Source organism: Sylvia atricapilla, chromosome 8, assembly GCF_009819655.1.
Source record: "Sylvia atricapilla isolate bSylAtr1 chromosome 8, bSylAtr1.pri, whole genome shotgun sequence".
Classification (NCBI taxonomy): domain Eukaryota; kingdom Metazoa; phylum Chordata; class Aves; order Passeriformes; family Sylviidae; genus Sylvia; species Sylvia atricapilla.
This window is the reverse complement of record NC_089147.1, coordinates 1,122,101-1,141,642: the sequence shown is the minus strand read 5'-3', so window position 1 is coordinate 1,141,642 and position 19,542 is coordinate 1,122,101. Positions and strand designations below refer to the sequence as shown.

General features: G+C 42.9%; 1 protein-coding gene and 1 long non-coding RNA gene across 7 annotated transcripts in view; one reads left to right on the top strand and one right to left on the bottom strand.

Moving 5' to 3' along the window:
• The window catches only part of LOC136363943 (uncharacterized), a 181,320-nt gene that overhangs the window by 26,206 nt on the left and 135,572 nt on the right, over window positions 1–19,542 (bottom strand). The gene's annotated exons all lie outside the window — the stretch shown is intronic.
• GLRX3 (glutaredoxin 3) lies at window positions 192–17,251 on the top strand. 6 transcript variants are annotated; one of them, XM_066323388.1, is made up of 11 exons: window positions 192–380; window positions 3,790–3,898; window positions 6,469–6,543; window positions 9,203–9,395; window positions 11,024–11,196; window positions 11,452–11,513; window positions 13,124–13,181; window positions 13,854–13,906; window positions 15,009–15,048; window positions 15,131–15,223; window positions 16,994–17,251. In XM_066323388.1, exons 1-11 carry the CDS (start codon window positions 313–315, stop codon window positions 17,042–17,044), a joined length of 975 nt encoding a protein of 324 aa, XP_066179485.1. In that variant the 5' UTR covers window positions 192–312; the 3' UTR covers window positions 17,045–17,251. The 6 variants fall into 6 exon arrangements, with proteins under 6 accessions (XP_066179485.1, XP_066179486.1, XP_066179487.1 ...); XM_066323389.1 differs by lacking the exon at window positions 3,790–3,898 and adding an exon at window positions 8,427–8,472 and having other exon boundaries at window positions 218–380; window positions 9,176–9,395; XM_066323391.1 differs by lacking the exon at window positions 192–380 and adding an exon at window positions 8,427–8,472 and having other exon boundaries at window positions 9,176–9,395.

Sequence of the window (19,542 nt, the reverse complement as noted above, 5' to 3'; positions counted from 1 at the left end):
GCGAAGGCGGAACATCCCGGCACAGCACTTAGAGGAGAATCGGGCACGTTTGGCAGCGCTGCGGGCCGGCGGCGACCGGCAGCACCCTGGGGACGTGTCCCCGGCCACAGGGGCGCCACAGGGGACAGGGGACACACGTGACACAGGAGGACACGTGACACAGGCGGAACACATGACGTAGGAAACCACGTGATACAGACAGACCCCACGTGACGCGGGAGGAAGCGCGTGACCGGGAGCGGACGCACGTGACCCGGCGGTGAGCCCACGTGACCCGGCGGTGACACCACGTGTCCCTCCCTCAGCCGGGCCATGGCGGGCGCGGTGGCGGCCGCGGGCTCCGCCGAGCAGTTCCAGCAGCTGCTGCAGCGCCCCGACAGGTGAGGGGACACTGAGGGGACACTGCGGGTGGGACAGGTGAGGGGACACTGAGGGGACACTGGGGGCGGGACAGGTGAGGGGACACTGAGGGTGGGTCCCGTTCCTCTGTCCCTTACCTCTGTCCCGTCCCCGCGGTGCCATCCCTGAGTCTCCTCCACGGGTACCATCCCCGGGTACCATCACTCAGTGCCACCCCGAGGTCCCCTCCGTGGGCACCATTCACTGTGTCCTCTCCATGGGTACCATTCCCTGTGTCCCTTTTATGGATGCCATTCCCGGTGTCCCCTCCATGGTGCCATTCCCGGTGTCCCTTTTATGGATGCCATCCCCGGTGTCCCCTCCATGGTGCCATTCCCGGTGTCCCTTTTATGGATGCCATCCCCGGTGTCCCCTCCATGGTGCCATCCCCGGTGTCCCCTCCATGGTGCCATCCCCGGTGTCCCCTCTGTAGGTGCCATTCCCGGTGTCCCTTTTATGGATGCCATTCCCGGTGTCCCCTCCATGGTGCCATTCCCGGTGTCCCCTCCATGGTGCCATCCCCGTGTCCCCTCCCTGGTGCCATCCCCGTGTCCCCTCCCTGGTGCCATCCCCGTGTCCCCTCCCGTGTCCCCTCCCGTGTCCCCCAGGGCACACGGCTCGGGAGGGGCCGGTGCTGTCGCGGCGCTCGGTGGCACCTGCGCGGGGACAATAAAAAGCAGAGGTGGGATTGTCCTGCAGGTGTCAGCGAAACCGCCGGGACATTTCAATGGGAACAGCAGGTTTGGGGTGTTTATTGCCACAGGATAAATTCATTTATTCATCGTGTTCTCCTGAATTATTCGTCTCTTGCCCGAGGCTCTCATTCATCTGGTTTTGTTCTCTAACGATGAATGACCGAGTTGTGTTTTTCCTGCAATCCCAGCCTGGTTTGGGAGCTGAAAGCCCATCCAGGGACATCTCCCAGCCTGTCCTGGAACAATTCCAGTGGGTTTAGTCCATGCACAGGTTTAACCCTGGCAGGGAAGAGCTGCAGTAACCACCTCTGTAATTAGAGATTCACGGCTGATTAAAAGTGTGGTGGAATAGCAGCAGCAGGAAATGCTGTTAAATGATGGTTCTGGGAGGAAGGAGCAGAATTTCTTGCAGACTTGCTGCAGGATTTCCACTTTCCCCCCTGGCATTGTCCTGGAAATGGATTATTTTGTAGGGAGCTTACAGAAAAAACTGATGTGCCCAAATGAAAATGGCTTCAGGAACAAACACGGTATTTTAAAGTTATTAAAAAAAAAACCCCACCAGTAATTTTCTCAGTGCCTTTGTCACAGAACATCATTCAGTTTTTGTCTCTAAAGAATTGATTATTTCAGTTTATTTGTTTTATCCTTCTGGGCCCCAAGATGAGTTGATAGTTCTGGTGACTCTTCCTCTGCTTCCCTTGAGAACAGCAGTGATAATTACACATTAATTTCAGAGGATTCCTTGTTTCAGAAAACTGACATTTCCTGCACTGAGTTATCAGCAAGTTTGTGCTGTGGGACAAGTGCAAATCTTGATATTTAAAGAGAAAATTGGGGATTGGTCATAACCTTTTTGTCCTTGCCCTGTTTAACAGTGCAGCTTTTTTTTAACCTTGGTTGAATGCAGGGAAGACTTTGTTTAGAATTACTTAAATGCTTCATTTTATTTTTATCTTTCTTAATGTTTGCAATTAATCTGGCTTTTTTAAAGGTGAAATTGAAGTGCTCAGAGAGCAGCTCAATTGCAAAATTTGAATTGTTCTGTGAATGAATTAAAAAAAAAACAAAAACAACAACAAAACTCAAAACAACTCCAAAACCCGTAGTGCAAATGAATTTACAATTTGTTCTTCCTGAGGATAAAAATGAATATATTGCAGCTGGATGTTGGTAAGGAAGGAGCAGGCTGTGGTGGGATGAGGAGGAAATAATCCTGTGATGGTTTTTCCCTGTGGGCAGCTGTGTCCTGCTCTGGGCACAGACTTCAACTGAGCACTTGAGGGGCAGAAGGAAAAGTTGTTCTGTCGTTTCTCTGCCAGAGTTTTCTGGAATGTCATTGGAAAATCAAGTTTGTGAAAACATCCAGGGGCCTTGTGCTGCCCACGCAGCTGCTGCAGTTCACACTGAATTTACTTCCATTCTTTAGGAATAAAAGACAAGAAGTGCCCTCTCTGGGATGGGTGACTTGATTTCTCTGGTTTTCTAAGTGAATTAATATTATTACATTGATTCCTTATTCCCATTCTCTGCTGGGGTCCACCTGTGCAAACGTGGAGAAAGGATCTGAAAATTCCAATATTTTCTCATGTTGTCATCCCAGATGTGTAACCCCGTGGGAGCTGGTGCCCAGTGGGATGGGATTGCCTTTAAATGCTGCCTGGAGCCAATCCCAAACATCCCAGAAAAGCTGGAATAAGAGTGGAGCTAATGAAAGCAGAAAAACAACCTTGCAGTGTGATGGGTTTTGTACTGAGTGCTGGCTGGGGTCAGACTGTTTCCTGGGAAAGGAAAAGTCCTGGTTATGCTTCCAAAATCTTTCCCAAAGGGTTGGTTTTCATCTCAGGAAAGTGCTGGGGGTGGGTTTTTCTGGAATTCCCATCCCTGGAGTGTGCAGGGAATTCCTGGAGGTGGTAATTCCCAGGGCTGGGGCACCTGGAGGGTGGGAGCTGAGGCTGAAATGTCTGAAAAATATGGAATTAGTTCAGTTCCAGCGTTCTTGTTCTTTAAGGTAAGGGGAAATGGATTTAAGAGAAGATGGATTTAAGAGAAAATGGATTTAAGAGAAAATAGAATCCATGTGGGCTCTTAATACTTACACTTTTGTGTTGCTCTACCCTGAGCTTTCTCAGTGGGGAAACACCTCTGTAACTGATTGAAGTCTATCCAGTGGAACCTAAAAATGGAGATAGGGATGGGGTTTGCACTTTATATGGAATATTTCAGGGCTTTCTTTAAGTGCTTCTGGATTCCTACATAGGGCTTTTTTTTTTAAATTTATTTTAGTAGTTGTACTTGGGTCAAAAAAAATAATGGATGGTGCCCCTGGAAGCCTTTCCCAGGCTCAGTGACTCCATGATCCTGGGGGTTTTTTGGGCACTTTATCCCAGGAGTGCTGTTTGTCCCCAGGTCCCTGGTGTTAGTTCACTTCCAGACTCAGTGATTCCATGATCCTGGGGTGTTTTTTGGGGGGCACTTTATCCCAGGAATGCTGTTTGTCCCCAGGTCCCTGGTGGTGGTTCACTTCCAGGCTCAGTGATTCCATGATCCTGGGGTTTTTTTGGGAGCACTTTATCCCAGGAATGCTGTTTGTCCCCAGGTCCCTGGTGTTAGTTCACTTCCAGGCTCAGTGATTCCATGATCCTGGGGGTTTTTTTTGGGAGCACTTTATCCCAGGAATGCTGTTTGTCCCCAGGTCCCTGGTGGTGGTTCACTTCTGGGCGCCGTGGGCTCCGCAGTGTGCGCAGATGAACGAGGTGATGGCAGCGCTGGCACAGGAGCACAGCCAGGTCACCTTCGTGCAGGTGAGGCCAGGGCAGCTCCTGGGGAGGGGAAAGATTCCTCAGCAGGGAGAGGTTCCTCTGGGAATGCCTCAGTGGCCTCTCATTGCCAGTGCCCCTCTCACATCTGTTATCCCAGAGGTGCTGCTGCCAGGGGTGGGCTCAGACAGGGAATCCTGGATTGCTTTGGGTGGGAAAGGACCCTAAATCCCTGCTGCAGTCAGGGGTGGGCTCAGACAGGGAATCCTGGATTGCTTTGGGTGGGAAAGGACCCTAAATCCCATCCAGTGTTACCCCAGAGGTGCTGCTGCCATCAGGGATGGACTAAGACAGGGAATCCTGGAATGGTTTAGGTGAGAAAGGACCCTAAATCCCATCCAGTGTTATCCCTGAGGTGCTGCTGTCAGGGGTGGGCATAGCCAAGGAATCCTGGAATGGTTTGGGTGGAGAGACCCTAAATCCCATCCAGTGTTATCCCAGAGGTGCTGCTGCCATCAGAGATGGGCTCAGACAGGGAATCCTGGAATGGTTTAGGTGAGAAAGGACCCTAAATCCCATCCAGTGTTATCCCAGAGGTGCTGCTGCCATCAGAGATGGGCTCAGACAGGGAATCCTGGAATGCTTTGGGTGGGAAAGGACCCTAAATCCCATCCAGTGTTATCCCAGAGGTGCTGCTGCCATCAGGGATGGGCTCAGACAGGGAATCCTGGAATCCTTTAGAGGGGAAAGGACCCTAAATCCCACCCAGTGGCACCCCTGCCATGGCAGGGACACCTCCCCCTGCCCCAGGGTGTCCAGCCCTGGAGATGTTGCTGGGTGAGGGATCTCACCAGAGGGTTCCTGTGGCACTACAAAGACCCTTCACAAGGTGACTTCAGCCCCTGCAACATTGTCACTGTGCTTCGTGGGACCCTCTGCACATCCCACTGAGATCCAGGGGAAGGAGAAAGGAATTCCCTTCATCCACGTGCTGCTGGTTTTAAACCAAATGTGTCTGGTTAATGAGACACTTGTGGGATGATGAAGGCAGGGAGCAATGGAGCAGCCAGCTGTGTGTGAGTATTTTAATGGGATTTTTACAGCCTTTAGGATGTGTGTGAGGGGTTTTTCTTTAATGAGTCCTCTCAGCTGGTATTTGTAAAACAAGACAGAATTATTTTAATGGTATTTTATGACTTAGAGCTCCCAAAGACTAATTTTCAACATATTGCAACTTCAAGATGCTTGAATTTATCTAGAGTTTAGTAGCTCTTACTCAGCCCAACAAAGTCTGTAATCTCTCAGTTGCCTTTTTCTTATTCCTGTATTATTTATTTATGACCTTTATTATTCAGCTGTAATTTATTTTTTAATAACGAGGTTCCAAAGTCATCCAGGGCTGTAAAACCAAGACAGTGGCACATCCTTCCCCCTAACTTTCCTCCTCTCAGTAATTTTAATACTCCTGGTGTTCTTGCTTAGAGAAAACAAGCTGATGAAAATTCTTGGGTGAGTTTTACTGGTTTATTTTGGAGAGAGGAACTCCTCAAGAGGAATATATTTGATTTTGGCAATTCTTGGTGGGATTTTTTTATCTTCCAGAATATCTAACCTGCTTTGAATTGCCCTGCACCTGTTACCTCCTCACATGTTTGGGTTGAAATGAGTGTGTTCACATCCCCAAACACTCCCAGACAACATTCTGGGAAGCTGTGCCAACAAGAGGCAAATTCCTGAAATACCAAATTCCTGAAATCTCTTGTGTGTCATAAATATCCCAGCAGGAAATTTTGCTGGGAAAGAAAAGGAGTATGAGAGGTGGAAGTCATCATTTGCCCCTGGAAAAAGAATGGATAATTGGAATTACCTGTTCTCTTCCAGTCATCTGTAAGGTTTCATTTTCTAGCTGTAGGTTCTCAGTTGATCCTGTTGGAGGAGGCTGGGGCTCAGTTTTGATGCTCCTGCTTTGCCTCTGTAATCAGTGAGCTCATTCAGAGCTCTGAGCAGGTGGAGCAGCTCCAAATCTGAGCCAGTTGAGATAAATGTTGATAGCAGATCCCTACAAGATGGAAGTGGGAGCAGGAATCCCAAGGCTGGGCACTCAGCAGGAGTTAAAACACGAGTTTGAGCACCGCCAGGGGAAGGAGCACCTCCTTTTCCCCTGCTGGTTTGCAGGAGGCTGCAGAGGTCAGGGCTGATGGAGAGACCCCCAAAGGGGCACCAAAGAACCTCTGTGATGGTGACACAACTGGGGGCAGTGATTTATGGATTCCAATATAACAGGAGCTGCGCAGGATGGAAAATTTTACCGGGTCAGGAGTGCACCAAAAATTTTATTCGCAGCCTCGGGGCGTGTTTTGAAATGTGCAACAAAATAAAAACCTCTGAACCTGTTTTGACACCGTGGAGGTTCAGTGGGGGCCACAGCAGCCCAGAGAGTCTCATTTAAATGCAAATGTCCCCAAACTTTAGCAGCAGAGCCTGTTTAAATGTATCAAATGCCAGGGAGAACATTCCAGGATTGACATTCACAGTGAAACTTGAAAGAAGATTATGACAATAATCCAGGGTTTGTTTTTTTGTGTTTTTTTCTTTTTTTGTGGTTTGGTTTTTAGCTGGAAGCTGAGGCTGTGCCTGAAGTGTCTGAAAAATATGGAATTAGTTCTGTTCCAACGTTCTTGTTCTTTAAGGTAAGAGGAAATGGATTTAAGGGGAAATGAATTTAAGAGAAACTGGATTTAAGAGAAAATAGAATCCATGTGGGCTCTTAATACTTATACTTGTGTAATGCTCTACCCTGAGCTTTCTCAGTGGGGAAACACCTCTGTAACTGATTGAAGTCTATCCAGTGGAACCTAAAAATGGAGATAGGGATGGTTTTTGCACTTTATATGGAATATTTCAGGACTTTCTTTAAGTGCTTCTGGATTCCTACATAGGGTTTTTTTTTTATTATAGTGGTTGTACTTGGGTCAAAAAATTTACAGCAACCTTTCTTTGTGTTGCAGTTGGGAGAAAACCCATGTAAATATGGTAATAATAGATATAATTTTGAGTGCTATTTGCCTGTGATGATAAAATTGATTATATTTTCTTTAATAAGTATTTCTAGAGGCAGTGTTGCTGCTGTTCCTGGTGCCTTGGAGTGGCTCCCTAGAACAGAGGCTGGACAAGATTAAGAGAATAAAGTGAGGATTTATTAAAGACCTTCAACAGATAAACCTTGGGCAGTCAAAGCCTCCCAGAGGCCAAGGGGATGATGGGCACAAGTTTTTCAGACAGAAATAAGTTTGGCCCATTTCCATAATCAGGGGTTAATCGCAAATTAGAGCTTCAGAGAACCTCTCACGCCCTGCTAGAAACACTCCAAACAGCCTCTGACTCCGTTTGTGCTGCTTCCTAAATACTGAATGTTTTAGGAGGGACAGTTTGCCTTGCTGCCAGCAGGGAGAGGTGTGGGTTTCACCCACACCCTGAAGGTCCAGCCTGGCAGAACTGGCTGTAACAGAGAGGCTGCTCTTCCAGGAGGTTTTGTAGATCAAAGGGTTTGATAATGAAAAGTAACAAAACGTTGCAGAAAGCAAATAATAAGCCTAGTGCGGGTGCCTGAGAAACCAGAGACACCTTGCTAACACACCTCCAAAAGCCCTGGTGCTCCTCTGTTCTCTCCCTTTAGTACCTAATTGTTTAGGTGGGCTTTTGGCCCTTGGCCCTGTAAGAAAAACAACATTTGAGTAAAATTTTCAGGGTCCAATCTACACTTCTGGGCTGCCTCCGAGCCATTGCAAAGAGAAATCCAGAGACCTTTCCAGCTAACTTCTTATTATGGTCAAATGAAACTCTTTCCCTGTTTGGAAACACCTGCTAGAGGTGTAGGGTTTGAACAACAGTGAAAAGGTTCAGTAGCTGCTTCTCTCATGGCCCTGAGCCACTCCCTGTCAGAACCACAAAGAACTCTCTGGGTCCTTTCCCTTAGAACAAATGCAAGGGGGAGTGAGCATTAAACTTTTCCCGAAGTGTGGAAAACACTTGGCTGGCTGTGGGAACAGCATCCCTGCGGTGTGTGCTGTGCTTTTAGCCCGTCCTGGCCTGAAGGGTTCTAACAGTGTGTCTTTCTGGAGTGAAGCTACAGCCTTTCTAAATCCCGGTCAGTTCTCCTTAGAGAAACTGGGAAGTGTTCAGGCAGCAATCCAGCTCACACAGCCACACACGTTACCAGGCTGGCTCAGCAGAGGGGCACAAGGCTCCCAGCCCCAGATCAGTTCCCAGCAGGCGTTTATTCCATGTGCTGAAGGTGAATCCGGAGCCAAAGAGGGAGAACGTGTGGTTTTTCTTAGTTAAATAGGGTCTGAGGTTTGTGCGGGGTACAAGGGACAGGACAGGGGGCCAGTGACCATAAGGAAGAGAGAACAGGACACCAGGCCCCAATGCCAATGGGGAAACAGGGAAAGGGGATGCCCTGGGGTGGGTGATGGCCGTGTGTAACCCAAGGAGAACACTGCACATTGCAAGGATCCATGGGCGAGATGCGTTTTTTTTCCATCTAAGTTACCCTTAACCATCACATTTCCAGGGTGGAGCAGTTGGAAATCCCTTTGATGGCACGAGGGTCTGTGGGGGTGGGCAGAGCCCCGGCTGCTCTGCCCTGGAGAGAGCCAAGCTGAGGAGTTAAGAAAGAATTTTGCAACTTCACCCAGAGCCCCTAAGACAAAAGACAAACTTTTTAGTCACTGCGACCGGCGACCTGTCCGGAGACCCACAAGCCCCCTGGGGATCTTATGTAGATCTGTTACATTGATTGGTTTTGTACTCTTTTCCTCCCACTCTGGTGTCCCATAAAAAAAACCCCTGGGTTTCCGGCAGAGGCACCTCATCCCTGGATCCCTTTCGCTGGTACCTTTGCAATAAAGTTACCACCTGCGGAAATTCTATACAAAAGCTCTCTCTCTCTCACCACGGCCGGCTAGAAGAGGGGCTAACTCACAAGGGCAGGAGCTGGAATCTCTGAGCGCTGGAATCTCTGAGCGCTGGAATCTCTGAGCGCTGGAATCTCTGAGCGCTGGAATCTCTGAGCGCTGGAATCTCTGAGCGCTGGAATCTCTGAGCGCTGGAATCTCTGAGCGCTGGAATCTCTGAGAGCTGAAATCTCTGAGCTGAAATCACTGAGCTGAAATCACCGCTCTGCCCTCCTGCTGAGAAGCCCCTCTGCCAGCTGAGGAGCGCCCTGACCCCCCAAAAAGCTGTTTCTAGCGAGACATCTTTTGGTGGTGGTTGTGGCTCTCTGGGTCCCAAGCGGCGGACCCCTCTCCCAACTAGAACAAGGCTCTGTGTGTGTTTGTTTCCCTGCAGGACTGCCAGAAGGTGGACAGGCTGGACGGCGCCCACGCCCCGGAGCTGACGCAGAAGGTGCAGCGGCACGCGGGCGCCGCGCCCAGCCCCGCTGCCTCTGCCCAGCAGCAGCTCCAGACCCGCCTCAGCAAGCTCGTCAACGCTGCCCCCTGCATGCTCTTCATGAAGGGCTCTCCCAAGGAGCCCCGCTGTGGTGAGCATCTCCTGCCTCCTCGGGCTGGGGTCTCCTCTCACCCCACGCTCAGGTGGTGGTTGGAGAGAGACTTTTGCCCTCTGAAGACCCTGAGGCAGGATGAAAGGGAGTGTTCGAGGGTTTGTTTTTTTCTTGGTTTGTCGTGGTGTTGATTAATTCTTCTCTCACAGTGTTCTCTGAGCCCAGCCAAGGTGTTCTGCTGCTCAGACACAGGATGAGCCCCTCCATGGGAGGTCACTGTCCTTTTATACAGATAATTATGTGTGTCTTATTGACAGTGATGTGCCAATACCTGTCACCTGTACTAACAGGGTCACCTCTGCTCTGACCCAATCCCCTTAAACCACTTTGTGCCACTGTCCCCAGGAGATGGAGGCCAGGGCACTGCCCTAAATCCTCCATCTTGTTCCCCATTCACCTCCATACTAAGAACCCTAAAACTACAAATTTTCCACCCTGTGACCCACTATACCACTGTTTGTCACACCTCTGTGACTTGTAATTCTTCTCTCAGTGTTGGAAGCTTTTTTCCACAGACTTAAAGGATTTGTTCTCCTGGGCTCTGTGCCAGGCAGCACCCCTGGACAGAGCCCAGACCCCCATGCCAGATCTCAAACCCTCTTGCTCAAGTCCCAAACCTCTCTGGTGAGGTCTGTGACCTTCCAGGGTGTCCAGAGGAATATCCTGGGCTCCAGCACCTGGGGTTTCTCTCCTTTCTGGGCAGCATTTTCCCACTCTGTCAGTTTTGGGGGGATGCATCCCTGCTGTGCTGTGCTCACCCAGTGTACCAATGTGTTTGTGTAACAGGACATTCTGATGCCCCAGCCAGACTGGGGGTGAGTAATCTTATCAAACCACCTGCAGTTCTGTCCTCAGAGCTCTCAGGAGTTCATTCAGGTCACTGAGAAAACAACAGGATCAAAAATCAGAACAGAGAGCCTGAGAAAATGTCTGCAAGAAATGTAAATCCTGGGTAGGGGAAGCACAAGGTGAGGATGGACAGTGACCAGTCGTTTTTTCCTTCCTTTCCTGCTGCATTTTTGGAGTTCATGAGAGAGAAGGAGGATCCTGAAGTTCCCCTTCACCTGGGAGCTGCTCAGCAAACACCTCCAGGCTCAGTGCTGCTGGTTATTCCAATAAATGAGCTCCAGGAGCTGGGGAGAGGGGGGGAAAAATCAGTTTTATTTGAGCTGTGGGCAATGCCATGCAAAAATCAGCTTTATTTCAGCTGTGGGCAATGCCATGCCAAGCAGGGAGATGGATTGGTTGGGATTCACTGGGAATAAAATATCCCAACATTCCCAGCAGGAAAGATCTGGGTGGGATTTCTGCACGAGTGGCTGGTAAGGAATAATTAAATTACAAAAGGTTTAAAGTGAGGGCTCATTGACCAGAGCAACAAAAACACCTTGGAAAATGAGAGTATGAATGAAGCAAATTAACAAAACCCATTTATTTGCCAGCTATTAAATGGATTTTTCCCCTTTGATATTGTTGGAAGCTGTTGCTAAAGAAAAAACAACAACCAGAGGAGTTTTGAGCTCGCTGGGGAGAAAAAAAAAACATTTTTAAGCGGCTGAGGTGAGCCCACCTTTATTGAAATCCAGTTGAAATCCCTTTTTTTTTAGGCTTCAGCAAGCAGATGGTGGAGATCCTGAACAGGCACAACGTGGCTTTCAGCAGCTTTGACATTTTCTCTGATGAGGAAGTTCGGCAGGGGCTCAAAACTTTCTCCAACTGGCCGACCTACCCGCAGCTCTACGTGTCTGGGGAGCTCATCGGGGGCCTGGACATCATCAAGGTGACCAAAGGGAATTTTCCCCTATTTTTGCTTTGCCTGAAATGGATTTTTCTTGCTTTATTTTTTTGGTTTTGGTTTTTTTTTTTTTTGTTTTTTTGTTTTGTTTTGGTTTTTTTTTTTTTTTTTTTTTTTTGTTTTGTTTTGTTTTGTTTTTGTTTGTGGTTTTTTTTTTGTTTTTTTTTGGTTTATTTTGGTATTTTTGTTGCTTTTTCTGTCTCATTTTTTTGCTTTTTTCCCCCTCTCTGATTTCCCCAGGAGCTCGAGGCATCAGGAGAGCTGGACACGATCTGCCCCAAGGCCCAGAAGCTGGAGGACAGGTGGGGGAATTATTGCAATTATTGAGGGTTTTTTCCTATGTTCATATAGGGAAAAGCCCCTGGTAATTCCTACTTTAGCAGGATTGCCTCAGGATTTTATTTACTTACAGAATTCCTGCAGTTTTTCCCGTGTCTTTGGGGGTTTGTGCATTTTAGTCCAAGAATCTTTACTTATATTCGGGGTGTAATTTCTGCTTATAGCAAGAACTAATCTATTTATATATTTATAAATTTATATTTACATATATATATTTAATATATGTACATTTATATTTATATATGTGTACCTTTATATATCTCTATATATTTATAGATATTTTTATAGATTTTTTATATATTTATATAGATATTTTATATATTTATGTAGATATTTATACATATTTATATATTTATTTTATATTTTGTTTTATATTATATATTTACATTTATACACCTATTTATGTATCTATTTATATATCTATGTCTATATGTGTCTATATATATGTGTGTAGATATCTATATCTATATAGATTTATGAATCTATATATTAGCTCTGTATTTAAGTATTTATAAATATTTATAAATCTAGATTATATATCTATGTAGACATTTATAAATCTATGTGTTTTTATATCTCTATATTTATATATTTATAACTATTTTTATATTGCTATTAATATATTAATATATTTCTATGTATGTATATATGTCTGTATATTTATAAATATCTGTATAACTATATATTTGTATATCTGATCCATTTATATGTTATATATATATATATACTTATGTATTTATGTATCTATATCCATAGGTGGATATATAGATAGAGATACCTTCTTGTCTCCTTTTAAGAATTTATTCTTGAAGAATAACTGGGAAAAAAATCATCTTTTTAAGCTTTTTCCAGCTTTATTTATTTGCCACCAGCTTCCCAGCTCTGGGAACCCCAGCCTGGTTCTCCTCCCTGCTCAGTGCAATGGAGAAATAATTTCATTAATCCCTTTTAAAAGTGCTGATAAATAGTAATCCCACCATTCTAAAGTCCAGGGATTTAGTAATTCCTTCCAAATTTATCTTGGCTTTTCAGTTGTTTCACCGAGGCCATAAACCCCAATTAATGCTTTTAGCAGAGATTAAATTGGAGCTAAAAACGAGGTGGGCTCATCTTTCAAAATTTACTTTTTGTAGCCTTTAAAAACTTACTTTTAAGGCCTTTTGGTTCCTTCCTGTGCTTTTTAAAGAGTTTTAAAAATTAAACATTTTTTTGGCCAGTTCTTGATGAAAGGTCACAGATTTCATGAGCAGTAACTCCATTTAGACAGATTTTTTTTTTGCTTGGCACAAACTTTTTAGGCAAAAGAGGGAATGGGAAATGTCCTTTGCTTCCCAAAGGGCTTCAGAATTCCCTTCAAAAAATAAAATTATCCATGGAATGGGTTTTTAGGGAGCAGCAGCAGCTTTGGGGCAGTTTGAGTGAGATTTTTTAACCAAGCTGCTCCGTGGGGAATGGGATTGTGCCCAGCCCCATCCCAGGGGGGAATTCCTGGAGATTTCTCAATTTTAATTTTCATTTCCACTTCTGCATTTTGTTTGGGATGATGACCAAGGTGTTTGATGTCTTTTTGCAGGCTGAAATCCTTGATCAACAAAGCTCCTGTGATGCTCTTTATGAAGGGAAACAAACAGGTAACGTGGAGGGCTCCAGAAAATATTGAATTTTTTTAACTTTAATTCCTTAATTCACATCAGGGCTGCTGGAAAAGTTATTGGTCTTTTTATTTGGTGCTTCTGTAAACCATAGGACGGGTTTTTATTGCTGAATTTTATTGGATTTTATTGAATTTTATTATTGAATGTTATTGCTGAACATTATCTAAATATTAGATGTTTCTATTAAGCTATTAATAGAAATATCTAATAGGTATAATATAATATATATTTAAATATTAATGAATATTATAGTAATATAATATATATATATTTTATATATATATATATAATATCTATTAATATCTAAAAAAATGGCTGGATGTTTTTCATCCCTGGCAGTGGATATTAATTATTAATTCATTACAATTAATTATAATTATCATAAATATAACAAGTTGCTGCTCTTGTTCATTAGCTGTAGTTCATTCTCATGGTGAAGCCAGGCAGTGACACCTCAAAATAAAGCAGATTTATTCCATAAATCCCTAAAAATCAGGAGATAAAGGATGGAAAAGGGATTAAGGAGTGCCTCATCCAGCAGAAAATTGGGAATTGCTGTGCTGTAGCTGGAATTCCATGGATTAAAACAAAACAAAACAAAAAAAGCAGAGAAATTTAAATATCTGAATTTTTTTTTTTGCATTTCAGATGGCAAAATGTGGCTTCAGCAAACAAATCCTAGAAATCATGAATAACTCTGGGTAGGTCACAAACTGCATTGGATGGGAAATAAATTGGAAAATGTGAGAGGAATTCTTCCTCAAATGTAAAGAGTTTTTTTTTATTATTATTTTTAAAGAGGTTTTCAAGCAGTTGAAGGGTTCCCTGAGAATTTTAATGGGGTTTTTTTGGGGTTTTTTTTTGAGGTTATTCAGGAGTTTTTGGAGAATTTTGAAGGTTTTTTCAAGATTTGTAAAGATTTTTTTTGAGAATTTTGAGAGGGGATCTTCAGAGAGAAATTTGATGGTTTTTATTAGAATTTTGAGGAAATTTTGAGGGCTTTTTGGAGAGTTCTTGAGCGTTTTCACTGAGAATTTTGATTTTTTTTTTTTTTTAAGAATTTTGAGAGTTTTTTCCAAGATTTTGGGGTTTCTCTGTTAGAATTTTGAGGGGTTTTGGGGGGGATTTTGAGGGGGTTTTGAGAAATTTTAGGGATTTTTAAAAAATCTTAAGGTTTTTGAGACTTTTGAGGGGTTTTTTTTGAGAATTTTGGGAATTTTAAAAAATCATGAGGTTTTAGAACTTTGAAGGTTTTTCTGAGAACTTTCAGGATTTTTTTTTTTTTTCAGCATTTCATGGGTTTTAAAAAAATCTTGAGGTTTTGAGTCTTTTAAAGGGATTTTTTGACAATTTTGAGACTTTTTAAAAACCTTAAAGTTTTGAGGGGTTTTTTTGAGACTTTTGAGGATTTCCTTGAGACTTTTGAGGATTTCCTTGAGACTTTTGAGGATTTCCTTGAGACTTTTGAGGATTTCCTTGAGACTTTTGAGGGGTTTTTTTTAGAACTTTGAGGATTTTTTGATCATCTTCCAGCTTTTTATAAAACCTTGAGATTTTAAAAACTTTTTGAGAATTTTGATAGTTTTTTCCGAAGGTCTCGAAAACTTTCAAAGGTTTTTTTTGAAGATTTTTTGAGGGTTTTTTTGCCGGATTTTGAGGTTTCTTTGAGGATTTTTGCAGTTTTTTTGAGAATTTTGATGCATTTCTTCACATCTTTCGAGTGCTTTTACTATTTTTTGAGCATTTCTCCACAGCCCCACTCCAAATAACGTGAATAACCCATTTTTTCCCCTTTCTCTGCAGCGTGGATTATGAAACCTTTGACATCCTGGAGGACGAGGAGGTGAGAGAACCTTCCCCATTTCCCTGCTGGTTTATTCCAAAGCTGAAATTCCCTAAAATATTCCCAAAATTGCCTTTTCCAGGTGCGCCAAGGGCTGAAATCCTTTTCCAACTGGCCCACGTACCCCCAGCTCTACGTCAAGGGGGAGCTGGTGGGAGGGCTGGACATTGTCAAGGTAAGAATTCAGATTTATTTGCAAAAAAAATCCCTCCATTTATAGGAATTTTCTTGCCTTATTCCCACAGAATTCCTGCAGCCACTCCAGGATGATTTTTTCCAGAGAAAAGAGCTTTAAATTTTTTAATGAATGATGGGAAAAAGCAAATTTTTACCCCTTTTTTTTTTTTTTTTTTTTTTTTTTTTTTTATCCCAGCTATGCTGGGTGAGATTTTTCCCAGAAAAAATTCCTGGGAAAAAGGAAATTTTATTGGAGTTTTTCTCAGAGTTCCCAAATCCTCCTGAGCTCATTCCTGCCTGGATGGTTCAGAGCCAATTCCTCAGACTCTGGGACTCCTGGGAGGGTTCAATCAGTAAATCCCATTTCATTCTAAAAAAATCCCATTTCATTCTAAAAAATATCCCATTTCATTCTAAAAACTATCCCATTTCATTCTAAAAAACATCCCATTTCATTCTAAAAAACATCCCATTTCTTTCTAAAAAATATCCCATTTCTTTTTAAAAAAATCCCATTTCTTTCTAAAATATACTGGTACTTCTGAAATTCTGGAAATGAGATTTATTTAAGAAGAAATTTGATTTATTTAAAACAAGGATCACTTCAATTACATAGAGTAATTTTATTTATGTAGATTAATGTCACTTAAAGTATATGGATTAATTTTGTTTACAAAGATTAATTTTAGTTCAATTGTACAGATTTATTTTATTGACATAAATCAACTGTACATCTATTATATAGGTTAATTTTACTTATATAGATTAATTTGATTTAAAGTATATAGATTTTTATTTACTGAACAAGTATGGGATTATTCAATTATTATATTGAAGTACTATAATAATTCTTATATCAACAATAATTTATAAGTTACAAAAATATAATTATATGTTATATATACACAAAATTGTTATGAAAATAATAATTTTGTTTATATTTATTTTACCTAAATTACGTACATTATTTTTATTTCTACAGATAAGCTTTGCTTAAATTATATAGATTAATTCTGCTTATATTATATAGATTAATTGATAGATTTATTTTTTATTTCTTTAGCAAGGGTAGGGATTAAATAAATAAAATTAATGTGGATAATTTGGGAAGTGTGGGGACTTTTCCAGTGCTCAGGAAGTTGAGGCTTGGGCATTGTGAGGTGCTGTAAAATCCTTTTCTCTCTGGTATTTAAATGGGATTTCTCTCTTTGCATCTTTTCACTTCATGACTTTTATGGGTGAGTGGATGTTGTCAGTGGTTTAAATTTCATTTTTTAATGCAGCATAACACGGAATAAAATAGAGAAAGTTTTTTATTCCAAAGTGTGGGAAAAGAGGAATATTCCAGGTTATTTTCCAAGTGTTTCCTGGTGTTCCTTAGGCAGTTCCCTGAGCTGTAATTTGAATTTCAGGGTGAGCTGGCCAGGCTCCTCCTGCTCACAATCCCCAGGATATTTTATTTCCTTGTTGGGTTTTATTGCCTGGGAGGCACAAAATCCATTTTCCTCCTTTGGATGGGAATTTTTGTGAGTGCCTGGAATGTGTCTGGAGTTCCAGGAGCACCACCCCGAGCTCTCAAGGTGTGATTTTCCACTTAAATTTGTCTTTTTTTCTTACTAAATACACCCCAACCAGAATTAAAATACCTTATAAACCTCAGAGTGTTGACCAAGAGGGATCTCTAGTGATGCATTCCCTGCTGCCAGGGAGTATTTCCTGATGGATAATCCCCCAAAAAATTCATAATTGCTGCATTTCTGTCTTCCAGGAGCTGAAGGAAAGTGGGGAATTGCTGCCTGTGCTGAAGGGGGAGAATTAATGGGGAGAACATCAGTGGGAAGAGAAATCCCTGGAACAACCTTCCAGTTAGAGATTGTCCTGGAAAAACAGCCAACTGCAGCCCTGAGGAGCATCAGGAGGGAAAAGAGCCAGGAAATAAATAGAAATATTCTCTGTATTTCACCGGTGTGAAAAAGGGGTTTCACTGGAGACACAAAAAGGTCAATTAAAATTCAGTGTTCCAGGATTCAGGCTGCTGGGATTTTGTTTTTGCACCCCTGTCCTTCCCAGAATTATTTAAAAATAAATTGGAACTTGCTTTTTTTTGGGGGGGGTCAGCTCTGATTAGGGGAATATTAATGGAGCATCATCTTTTCCTGCCCCTCTGAATTTTTTTCATATCTTTGGAGTTGTTTTGGAAGTGTTGGTGAATGGTTTTTGGGGATGGTGAGGTTTTGGAAGTGTTGGTGAATGGTTTTGGGGATGGTGAGGTTTTGGAAGTGTTGGTGAATGGTTTTGGGGATGGTGAGGTTTTGGAAGTGTTGGTGAATGGTTTTGGGGATGGTGAGGTTTTGGAAGTGTTGGTGAATGGTTTTTGGGGATGATGAAATGTTTTTGGAAGTCTTGGTGAATCCTCAGGGATCATTCAGGGATGTGAAAATGTTTCTTGGGCTGCTCCAGGGATTTTTCTGGATCCAGGGGATTTAATTTGGGTTCAATCCTAGTTTCAGCCCCGGAGTGTGGGTAAATCCCAAGGTCACAGGATCCTTGGGGAAGCTGCTCCTTGTTAGGAGGGACCAGGACTGACCTTCCCAAGTGTCCCTGGAAAAAGAGGTCAAGGTGGGGTGCAGATTTTCAAGCAGGTTTTGGGAACAAATTTGGAGCTTTTTTCCCTAAATTCTCAATATGATCCAAGTCTCAGAACCTCAGCCAAAACTGGTGTTCAGCTTATCCCAGCCTGGAAAAGTTTGGCTGCAGGAAAAAGCAGGTCCTTCCTTCTCTTAGAGGATTCCTGGGGATGAATATTGAATTTTCTAGCATTAGTTTCAGTAATTGCTATCAAATATATGTTATAACTTTAAACTCGATTTTAATTGCTCTAAAAAAAAAATTACTTGTCGTGAAAACAAGCCTTAATTAATCCTCTTAAGTGAATTGCAAATGCATTCAGGTAGCTGTCAGTAGGAAAAAAAAAATAATTTATTACAGCAAAAAGTAGCACCCCTGTGGTGAAATAAAGAGGTAGAAGCTTTAATTAAATACTAAGTACCAAATGCTATTCAGTTTTCTTTCAGAATTCAGCGTAGTGGAATTTATTTGGGGTTTGTGGAGTCCTGTTAATGGGTTTATAGACGTGCAACAGAGCAGCAGGGAGCAGCAGTTGATTCCTGACAGTTTGTATTTGTATTTATTCAAATATTAGATTTGGGGCAGGAATTGTTCCCTGGGAGGGTGCCCAGAAAAGCTGTGGCTGCAGTTGGATCCTCCTTATTTTGCAATATTTCCCCTTGTTTGTCCCAACATTTCTGCTGGGGTTATTTTCCCCCTGCAATTTAATGCTGGGATATTAGGGAAAAAAAAATAAAAAAACCACCCCAAACTATTCCTGAGGATGGTGAAGAGAGGAACAGTCAGTGATTAAACTCTCTGTGCTATTAAATATATTAAATAACTTCACCTAACAGATACTTGTCACCTCTGTCACCTCCTCGGTGCTGGGATAAGAAATTCCTTCAAACCTCCATGAAATATTCCAGGTTTTAAAGGGAAATGTCACCTGGCTGAGATCAGGGATGCAATACCTGGGATTTAAATCAAAAATGAACCTGGCTGTATGTGAAAACATGGATTGAGGGCTTCTGCTGGGCCAAGGAGAAATTTGGATTAATGAATGATTTTAATTAGGGGGCATTTCGTTAGGGGGGAAATTTGGGTTAGCTAATGGTTTTATTTATGGGGGAGTTGCCTGGAGAAATTGGAGTTAGGTAATGATTTTATTTATGGGGGTATTTTATGTGGAAATTAATGATTTTAATTAGGGGGACATTTCATGGGGAAATTGGGGTTAGGTAGTGATTTTAATTAGGGGGGAATTCATGGGGAAATTTGGGTTAATGATTTTAATTAGGGGGTATTCATGGGGAAATTGGGGTTAATGATTTTAATTAGGGGGGAATTCATGGGGAAATTGGGGTTAATGATTTTAATTAGGGGGGAATTCATGAGGAAATTGGGGTTTAGGTAATGGTTTTAGTTAGGGGAGGCATTTCATGGGGAGTAATTGGAATTTCATTTCCTGGGGCTGAGACAAAGGGGGAGGAAACAGGGACTTGTTTTTCCTTCAAGCTGTAGTTCCAGGGAACAGGTTCAGAGGAGATTTGGGGGGTTGGAAGGACACTCAGGGGATTAAAGGAGATTTTTTGGGGATTAAAGGAGATTTTTGGGGGTTAAAGGAGCTGGTTTTGGCTGTGACTCCCCTCGTCCCCAGGGGTGTTGTGGGGCAGGTCCCTGTCCCCTCCCGAGCCGGGAAACTCCTGG